Source organism: Symphodus melops (genome assembly GCF_947650265.1).
Source record: "Symphodus melops genome assembly, chromosome: 10".
Classification (NCBI taxonomy): domain Eukaryota; kingdom Metazoa; phylum Chordata; class Actinopteri; order Labriformes; family Labridae; genus Symphodus; species Symphodus melops.
This window is the reverse complement of record NC_136700.1, coordinates 2,588,221-2,599,296: the sequence shown is the minus strand read 5'-3', so window position 1 is coordinate 2,599,296 and position 11,076 is coordinate 2,588,221. Positions and strand designations below refer to the sequence as shown.

General features: G+C 43.7%; 1 protein-coding gene across 1 annotated transcript in view; it reads left to right on the top strand.

The window, feature by feature from the left end:
- Positions 1-9,603, top strand: part of tyw1 (tRNA-yW synthesizing protein 1 homolog) — a 21,670-nt gene extending 12,067 nt beyond the window's left edge. The window contains exons 11-13 of the mRNA XM_079353162.1: positions 459-568; positions 1,223-1,391; positions 8,235-9,603. Coding sequence (XP_079209288.1) covers positions 459-568; positions 1,223-1,391; positions 8,235-8,456 — 501 coding nt within the window. The 3' untranslated portion in view covers positions 8,457-9,603. The remainder of the gene's footprint in view (positions 1-458; positions 569-1,222; positions 1,392-8,234) is intronic.
- The last annotated feature ends 1,473 nt before the right edge of the window (positions 9,604-11,076 follow it).

Genomic DNA, 11,076 nt, shown 5'->3' with positions numbered 1-11,076 from the left:
TGTTGTTTCTTGTGGAGTTTGGCAGCTGGGGAAGAGGAGTGTGTGCTGTGTTTGTTTGATGGGGAAAACACTCTGCCTCAGGCGGCTGATTGTTTGGCTCCTGTGAAACGCCAAAGTTTGATATTTTATCTGCTCTCTGCACGCACCTCAACGTTCAAAGTCTGGAGTTTTGTTTTAGCCTGAGTACTTCTTAGGAATCCAAAGGAACTGAAATCATGAATAAAAATGGGATTCAAAATGTGGAACTGCCTGGTGCCTGTTTTTATCCGTCTGGTAGACAACAATGACTTTTATATATTCAAGTACATCAGATAAATCTGCTTTAGATGTGGAGCTAATGGCGCCAAATTCAAGGGACTTGAGTTTTGACCACGCCCTCTCTGGAAGGGCTCGGAAGCACCTGAAACCTCGCGGATCCGAATCCTCTTGAATCGATGTGAAAGCTCTGCCACAAACAGACTTTACTGGAGGGTAGTGGTGTGGAGCTGCGAACGCGATGGGGGACCAGAGAGGCGTTCCTTTCATCGCTGTTCTTCCTCCTCTCTGCGCTCCTCCGTCCTCAGCTCCTGTGACCTCAGCACAGATTTGCCACTATTGATCAAAACACACTCCGCTTCCCAGCCGGCGCTTCTGATTGATTTTCTTGGGCCAAGGCCCGAGTGTGTTTCCCCTCCTCTGCTTCGTTTTCTCTGTGGCAGCTGCGTGGGAAATCAGCAGGCCTATAAAGTCTATATAGATTGTTTTGTCAATAATACACTCCTGACTACATGCGCTCATTTTTTTTACAACAAATTTGTCATCCATCGGTTGCTGAAGCCATTTTAGAAATGTTGTCAACACCCCCTCATAAAGCTCAAATCAGAAAGAAAGACCCCTCATTGTTCTGAGAAGGGAAAGAAAGAGGATAGATGGATTTGTGAGGCAGTCTGGGATTTATATCAACAACCTATTTGTCAGGAAAACTATCGTCTGACGTCCCAGCTCTGCATTCCCGTAAATCAAAACAGCAGGACACGCTGTCACTCGACAGCTCTGAAGATTTCACCCAGTTTGGATTGATGCTCTGTGAAAAGCACACAGCCTGGGATCATCTGTGACCACGGCTGGATTTTACTACTGGGATGTTTTTATTATTTGTATGTTTATAGGATTTTTGCTCTTTCATACGATGTGTTTTTTTTTCCCTCCCTCGTTCCTGACCGTGTGTCTTCTCTCCGTGCAGGGATGTGACGTACTGCGGAGACAGCTCTGCCAGCACTCTGACCATGGCTAACGTCCCCTGGCATCAGGAAGTGGTCGCCTTCGTCCAGCAGCTGACGGACATGTTGCCTCAGTATGAGATTGCCTGCGAACACGAGCACTCCAACTGTTTGCTCATCGCACACACAAAGGTAAGAAGAAATGAGACGGTCAATCACGGCTCCACCCGGGACGTGACAGAAAAGTCCAACTTGAACATTCATCGTGTCCTGACAGCAGAAGGCCTTCTTGGCAGCCAGTGTGAGCTTATTAAATTAGCATTAATCTTCGGTGCCTCACATTAAACAGCAACGCAAAAAGTAGAAGACTGAATAATGAAGAATTAATCAACCACTTCCTGCCAACTTTGATTCTTAATTATTCCGTTTTTTTTAAATGAAGTAGTGTAAGAGACACCGATGAATCACTCTGCAGCACAGAATCAAACTGCACTGTACTCCACATTTTATTGTTGTTTATCTTTACGTTCATGTGGAGCAACAATGTCCTGTGTCAGCCCGAAGGCTTCTGCTGTGTTTGCATGTAAGAAATCTAATCATCGAATCAGTGGACCCAGAAAGAGGACGCTGCATTAGCATTCACGCATAATCATGAATAATGAGTACCTGCTGATCCTCAGTGCGTCTCTGATTCTGTACAAGGTCTTTAAGACACACACACACACACACACACACACACACACACACACACACCCTTTATCCACATTTCTTTTCAAAGTAGCTTCCCACACAGCCCAGAAACAAAGTCCAAGTTGCTGGTCCTGAAGCTGGTCTTGATCTTGATCTTTAATCTTGTTTCATTATTTATTAACAGCGGTCTCCTTGTCTGCCTTTTATTCAAAGCAGGAAACCATCAGAGTGGTTTCTTCTGTTTCTCCCACAAAGGATCCGTCGGCCAAGCGTCCCTCAATAAGTAATGAATGAAGATTAATTACTGTGTTGCCTCTATCTGACCAAGTTAAAGTTAAGAATGGCAGCTTGGCACCCACACCGCTCCTTCACACACACACACACACACACACACACACACACACACACACACACACACACACACACACACACACACACACACACACACACACACACACACACACACACAGAGTGACTCATAGCTGGGTATGTTTACTATTCAAGATGAAGGACTGTTCAAACAGAATGTGTGCTGCATGTAAAGCTGCAGGTGTCTTGTGATGACAAAAATCAAGATCTGAAATGTTTAAGGTTTATTTTTAGTCAGAGATTGGACAGTGGATTGAGTCAATTTCAAAGCAAGTTAATACATGTAGACACTTACTGTAAACACTTACTGTAAACATGTAAACACTTACTGTAAACATGTAAACACTTACTGTAAACATGTACACATGTAGACACTTACTGTAAACATGTAAACACTTACTGTAAACATGTAAACACTTACTGTAAACATGTACACATGTAGACACTTACTGTAAACATGTAGACACTTACTGTAGATATGTAAACACTTACTGTAAACATGTAGACACTTGCTGTAAACATGTACACATGTAGACACTTACTGTAAACATGTAAACACTTACTGTAAACATGTACACATGTAGACACTTACTGTAAACATGTAGACACTTACTGTAAACATGTACACATGTAGACACTTACTGTAAACATGTAAACACTTACTGTAGATATGTAAACACTTACTGTAAACATGTAGACACTTGCTGTAAACATGTAAACACTTACTGTAAACATGTAAACACTTACTGTAAACATGTAGACACTTACTGTAAACACTTACTGTAAACATGTAGACACTTACTGTAAACATGTAAACACTTACTGTAAACACTTACTGTAAACATGTAGACACTTACTGTAAACATGTAAACACTTACTGTAAACACTTACTGTAAACATGTAGACACTTACTGTAAACATGTAAACACTTACTGTAAACATGTAAACACTTACTGTAAACATGTAGACACTTACTGTAAACATGTAGACACTTACTGTAAACATGTAAACACTTACTGTAAACATGTAGACACTTACTGTAAACATGTAAACACTTACTGTAAACACGTAGACACTTACTGTAAACATGTTAACACTTACTGTAAACATGTAAACACTTACTGTAAACATGTAGACACTTGCTGTAAACATGTAAACACTTACTGTAAACATGTAAACACTTACTGTAAACATGTAGACACTTACTGTAAACACTTACTGTAAACACTTACTGTAAACATGTAGACACTTACTGTAAACATGTAAACACTTACTGTAAACACTTACTGTAAACATGTAGACACTTACTGTAAACATGTAGACACTTACTGTAAACATGTAAACACTTACTGTAAACATGTAGACACTTACTGTAAACACGTAGACACTTACTGTAAACATGTTAACACTTACTGTAAACATGTAAACACTTACTGTAAACATGTAGACACTTACTGTAAACATGTAAACACTTACTGTAAACATGTAGACACTTACTGTAAACATGTAAACACTGTAAACATGTAGACACTTACTGTAAACATGTAAACACTGTAAACATGTAGACACTTACTGTAAACATGTAGACACTTACTGTAAACATGTAAACACTTACTGTAAACATGTAGACACTTACTGTAAACATGTAAACACTTACTGTAAACATGTAGACACTTACTGTAAACATGTAAACACTTACTGTAAACACTTACTGTAAACATGTAAACACTTACTGTAAACACTTACTGTAAACATGCAGACACTTACTGTAAACATGTAGACACTTACTGTAAACATGTAAACACTTACTAAACATGTTAGCATGCTAACCTGAATGTGAACCTCACAGAGCTGCTGGCTCTTCAGGCTTCTTATTCTGAAAAGGTTTCTGTGATATTTTTTAGTCTGAATATAAATGTAAGTCTGTCTCTGGTCTCTGAAGACAGACATAAATATTGTCGCCTCTGTCGGAGCGTTCTCAGTGAAGATGCCTGAAACAAAAAGGTGCTAAAAGCAAGCTGTTCTCTTCATGCCTTCCTTTTTCTCTCCCACCAGGACTCGATCAATATTTTACTGCATTGATTTCCTCCGTCCTCCGTCCTCTGTCCTTCCCTCCATCTCTGGCTCCTTGTCCTCTTCCGCCTCTTTTAATGTCTGACATTTTCTCCATCTCTATGCAGAACTTAAGTCGCTGCCCATTTGTGCAACAGATTTAACCAGCTTTATTAATTTTCACCTCCTCATCTCCGACTGTCAGAACTTCTTAAACAGTCACTTCACCTCTGTGCTGCTGTATCAGCGCTTGATGCTCCGAGGCAGCGTCTATCTGCCTGTTCGCTGATAACGCTGACTGAGCCACCGTGTGGAACCACATTTTACACACAGTGCATCTGATGAGGCTTCAGGAGAAAACAAAGGAAAGGCCTGTCAGTTTGGAAGACGCACACTGTCTATGTGATTATGCATTTGTGCACAGCGTGTGTTGTTTTATCTGTAAATATCTTTAGTAACGTCTCAGTGGAGCTGCTTTTTGAATCTGTTGCTTTGGTCTGAATGTAGTCGTGTTGTCATTTTGCGCTGAGTGTGACAAAGGTGTCTGAAACTGGAAGAAAACCTCAAGAGATTTGAACACGGGAGAGAAATCTGCATAATCTGCCAAAATAGAAAAAAAAGGTGACCTCAGCTTTTTGTTCATCCTGAATGTCTTACTCTTGATTTTGTGCACTCATCAATAATCGAGCAGCGTTTGGGAAGCGGAGGCTTTTTTCGGTTCCCCCTGTGAGCGGAGAGTGTGATGTTTTTCTGCTTAAGTGTCCTCTGCGTTCTGAACGTCTCCGTGCAGCGCGGCAGGAAGAAGGCTCCAGAATGTGACGTCGTCCACGTCTAAATGTGAAGTTACATAACGGCAGAGTTTGAAAGCATCAGGCTCATTGTGTGCGTGCCTCTCAGATGTTCTGCTTCCACTTGGATGAGAACTCTGTTTGATGTGTTTAAAAGACATCAGAGCTGTGTGTGTGTGTGTGTGTGTGTGTGTGTGTGTGTGTTTGTGTAGCAGCGGGTAGCGATAGATGCTCCCTGCTTTGACATATCATCATCATTAGCTCCTTTTCCAGCCCTGGGATCTTCCCATTGATGGACATGTCTCTCTTCTTCTGCATCTCTGTTGCACCTTGTTCTTCGGTCTCTGCCAGCTTCCTCTCGTTCTCACTTCCTGTCTCTCTTTTTTTTTCACTCTTATTCTCCATTTCATCCAGATCAGCCTTTTCTTGTAGAGCAGATGAACTCCTGAGAGATGTGTTGATTTACAAATGAGTGCTCTCATTAAACTCACTTTTTGTGTTTCAAGTCAAAGGGATGTCTTCTGTTGTTCTAAGAGATTCCTCCTCAGACGGGGCTGCTGTACGTGGTAGACCGAGAGCTTCCAGATATCATGTTGAACAAATCTTCACCCAACGAGCTGCCAGACGACCTGTGGTTAGGATCTGCTCTTCAGCTGCACAACAAACAAACAAACAAACAAACAATAAATCATATCAACAAGTGAAAGGTGACACACAGGGCAGCCTGAAGAGGAAAGTGTCAGCAGCTTTCATTTTTCATGATGGGTTTCAAACCTGGGACTTCTGAGGCTGAGAAGCTTCTCTCCTGTCCGTCATGTGGGAGAGACTGAAGCTGTCGTCTCCTCCTCTCAGCTCCAGGACGTACAGTGAGAGAGGAAGCCTTTCACGCCTGGTCGTCTTTCTGCTCAGCGTGGCACAAATACTTTCCTTTAGAGACGAGTTGTCTTTAAGTATTATTGGGTTGTGATGTTTAGTCTGAATGTATTTTAAATGGAGATAGCGTGCACAGGCTGGTGAGGCGTTATTAACTACAAACAGGCGATATAGTTTATAAAATGCCACCTGTCGACTCGGGTTCGAGCTTCTTTTTAAACTTGTTCTTCTCACTCGTGCACTTTTCTGATGTGGAGAGTGTAGTGGATACACAGATATGAGATATGATGGTCTTTAGCGCTCTTTGAATGTGAGACTGCACATGACATCCCTCCTGTGGCGCTCAGGGACGAAGCTGTCCTCCGTGATCTACAGCGAAGACGCGCTTCCAAAAAAACAACAGGCCGTCTCGTCCTCGCTGCAGACGGCTCCGCTCGGCTTCGTTGCTTGGAGACTGAAATTGTTTGCAGAGATGCTGGCCGAGCAAATGTCTTCCCTTCTCATTACCAGAAACATTAACTCCCAATAGGCGCTGCTTTCATATCCCCCCCCCCTCCTCCTCCTCCTCCTCCTCCTTTCTCAGGCCTCATTAGCAATGCAGCGGGCAGCTCTCCTCTAATGGCTGAGGCAGGCACAAAGCATTTAAAGGCTCAAGTGCTTAATGCTGCTGCTCCCTCACTGGGACGTCACATCCAGCAGCAGAGTCTTTAACTTGGCAAATAAATGTTAGTCCATCTCAGCCCATTTTGAGTTGCTGTTCTTTTCTGACTAAGTCTGTGAAGTAGTTTTAACTCTCTGGCCTCCCTTTGTGGGGCCAACAGATGTAGACGCAGTCTGCTTCAGTTTTGTGAGTTTAAGAAAAGTCGGCCTGAGTGGACACATGGGGGTTCTGGTCAAAGTGGTCCTTAACCTCAAACAGCTTTTAAATACGAAATGCTGAGAGCGAAAGCTCCACTGTGGTCCCCACTGATGATGTAGCACAATTTTACATCCAGTAAAAGCTTATCAAAAAACCTCCATGCAAAAGCCAGACATGAGTCCAAGTCATCAGGGAGCGTTTGAAAGATCAAACTTTGCTGCCACAAACAGCTCGAACCTGCATGTGTCCACTCTGCTTCGTCCTGTTCTTTCAGACAACACGGGAGACAGCTGGAAGTGCACTGTTGCATGCTGGGAAAGCAAAAGGTCACAGTCCTCACCTCCTGAGCTGGATGGGGGGGGGAAAAGGAACAGGATTAGAGATGCTGTTCTCCCTCTCTCCAAGGGTTCGATTTCCTCTCTCACGCGGAAACACAAACTCCCCCTCCAGCTCCTCGCTCCCCTTCTGTCCATTTCTACCCCTCTTTTTTTTTTTCTTCTCTCTTTTGTAAGATGGATGGTGAATAGCATGAAGGAGTCAGAGGCAGTGATTGATAAAAGAAGAAATGTAAGGAGAAAGGAGTGGGGTAGAGCATCCACAAGACGAGGCAGACGTGGAGCAAAAGGCTCCATGATCAGTGTGAGTGTGATGCCTCGGCGCGTGTCGTCTTAAATCATCGTCATCACAGGTTCAAGATTACACCAGATCCCTCATGTGACATTAAGGATGAGCCGACACAGGCTGCTCCTGCAGTGGGCTGTGACTGGTTTGTGTGCTGCAGCGGTTCCAGTCTTTATGAGGAAGGTCTCGTGTAGGATTCACTTCAGTCTGATTCATAACCACCTGAACTCTCCTCACAGGGACCTTTAATGACTTTACACAAAGGAGTGTTGCTGAGACTGGATTTGCTTATCCGGGTTACAAATGAAGCTTGAAAAGCCGTGCAGGTGTTCCCCCCCGCTCTCTGTTGTAGTTGATGTATTTGGTATTCTGTAAAAAGTAGGAGCTTATTTGTAAGATGCTCTGAACATTGTTCCGAGTCGTCCCAACAGGTCGGAGCTGGAGACGTTATGGATGAGAATAAATTAGAAAGTGTTTTTGGCTGACTCGGATGTTCAGCAGTGTTTAATCAGGCATGCAGTGGAGCGGTGCCGAGACGTGGGCTGGTTATAGATCCTGGATTCTCACGGTACAGCTGGTCCTGGTTGTGGAACAGGTTGCTTTTGGAGGCGACTCAGCTTCCTGGCTCTACACACCAGGATGATGCTTAATTCGATGTCTCAAAGTAAACGCCTTTCAGAGGCCGGAGGGTTTCTCACATCTGAACCCATGAAGGCGTTGTGACGTCTGCTGTCTCACACTCCCCTCTGTGACTCCTCCCCCTTTCCTTGTGTGTGCTCTCAGTTCAAGGTGGACGGCGAGTGGTGGACATGGATCGACTACGAGCGCTTCCAGGAGCTGGTCCGGGTCCACGAGGAGAGCGAAGGCCAGGAGAGCTTCTCGGCGTTGGACTACATCGCTAAGACTCCCAGCTGGGCTCTTTTTGGAGCCCGTGAGCAAGGTTTCGACCCGGCAGACACACGCTTCCAACGACGCAACAAAACCAAAGACATCTCCGGCTGCTGATAGACGAGAGAGAGAGAGAAGAGGAGGGAGGATGAACTGAGTGATCTCTTTAGCAGAAACACATGTAAGGGAATTAGAGTGTAGTTTTCTTTATTATCGCCATGATTTTCAAATCTACTGTCCACGTCCTCATCTGAACTCTGTCCCGCTCTTTTTTTTAATTTCTCTCCAAAATCAGATCTTACTTTTTGTTGGCTTGACCCCAGAGATCGTCCAAATCACTTCCTTCACTTTAATATTCAAAACATTCCCCCTAACATTGACTTCATGTTTTTTACTTCCTAATCCACACGCACATAGATCATAAATACTGTTCTTCCCTTTCTTCTTTTTTTTTTCGAAGGGGGTTATTATTGAAAATGTCTTTCTGATCTTTCTGCCGCCTGTCAGCTCTTGTGGAGATTCACACTGAAGCTGTCTGACCTGGCTGTGATGTCATGTTTATAATCCGTGCCCAGGTCATGGTCAGTATGTAAGAAGTCTTGAAGAATAGACACCGCTGCTCTTCCTCCCTCGTCTTCAGACAGACGGTGTATTTACACATGGACAGAGATCGGAGCAGGGAGAGAAGGGCGTCAAGGCTGCGTCTCCACCAGGGAGGATCAAGCTTTTTGTTTTGTTTATTTTTCAATCCAAAGTCCGTCTGTAAAATAGCAGTGACTTGTTTGAGTGAGCTGACGCTGAAGGCGTCGTCTCTGAGTCTCTGGGGAAAGAAAAAGCAGCAGCAGTAGTAAACAACCTAAAGCATTGCAGCTTAACTGTAACGGAAAAAAAAAAGTGCAATCTCCAATCTCAGACCGTATCAAGTCTCTGACCACTTTAATTCCCCTCACCGCTCTGCACAAACTGCTGATGTCCATCACTGAGAGGCTGCACCTGAATGCACCGGACTGAGCACGAAGAAGAGAAACAGCACAGGTGGTGATTTCCCCCGTTGTTTTAGATCAGTCGAGCCCGAGTGAGCCTCCTTAAGCATCACGGCATGAAGCCTAAGTTACTGATCTTTTTTATTACGTTGTGATCCATTTTAAGTTCTTTTTATTTGAATGTAAATTCAGGTGATTGTTTAAGTCCTTTTTGATTGGTTCTGTGAGGTCTAAATGGATGTTTAAATGCAGCAGAATAATAAATGTATTTGGGATATTCAGCTTTGGCTTTTGTGCATTTTATTTGTAGCACACACACACACACACACACACACACACACACACACACACACACACTAACTGAAGCATTACAGCTTTTTGTTTTACTGTTACACACTATTGTTTTTTTTACTCCTAACAAAGTGGGGAGCTGACATTTTAAGACTACAATAATTGTGGTGAAAGCTTCCCAGGATGCACTTAGAGGGCAACAGAAGAGCTGAAGTTGGCTCCCACTTTTCCCTTCTCCATGTCTTCACAAATGAACAGTGAAGCCGTTCTGAAAAGGTTCACTTCCATATGTAACAAGATGCACGGCTTAATAAAGGGAACCATGCGGTGAAACAAAGAAACCCCCCTAACTCTGTATGGGACTTCATACAGGTCTGTCTGCTCTTTTATTTCTCTCTCCATGTGTTGTTTTGATTGTCTGACTTTGCAGTGATCATTTAGTTTGTTCATCCTCCAGCTCTCGTCTGTCTTCACCAAAGAGACGAGTCGTTCATAATGGAGAGTGAGGGACAAAATGACTCTGTGAATGTCGTTGAAGAGAGCGAGCGCACATGCTTTGTCTGAGGGCTGAGCGAGGATCAGATAGAGGAAGACATCTGAATGTTGTTTTCATTCTGCTCAAACAAGTCCGTATGACACACACACACACACACACACACACACACACACACACACACACACACACACACACACACACACACACACACACACAATGCTTCAGGCTGTTTTTATAGATATGTTTAAAATGACCTCATCGCAGGAGCTGGATCCCAAACCCTCTTTCTAGGCACTCAGCTAAGCATATGTGAAGCTGACACACACACACACACACACACACACACACACACACACACACACACACACACACACACACACACACACACACACACACACACACACACACACACACACACACACACGGACTTGGCTGTGCCCAAACATCAACAGATGGACACTTAAATGGCCTCGGTTTATCCATAAAGCTTTGTACTGTTGTTCCTGGGCTTGGTGAGGTGCATTGTAAAAAGCCATTTGTAAGCAGGCAGACAATACAAAGGAGAATTATTTTGGCAAGGAGTGGAAGTTTTTATTTGGAAGTGTTTTTCAGTGAAGTCTGGAGTCCAATGTCCATCTCTGGAGACCAACAAATGAAAGCAAAATAAACCCCCTCGTTTTTCATTCTGACAAGATATTCATTAAAAGTTTGCCAACAAAGTAAAGCTTCTTCTTCTTCTCTCAGGTTGATGTTTGCAGAGTGCAGGTCAGCCTGCTGAACTGTTGTTTAAAACAGCCACGCTCACTAACAGTCACCAGTCCCTGGAGACTCGGGTGAAGAATAGCCGCTTCCTCCTTCAGTCCCAGAGGTTCTCATCCATTCTGACAGGGCCGGCTGTGTGTTCAAACTCGGAGTCAGCCTGTCATGTCCAGACTGTAAACAGTTAGTGTGCAGGTCCATGTTTCAT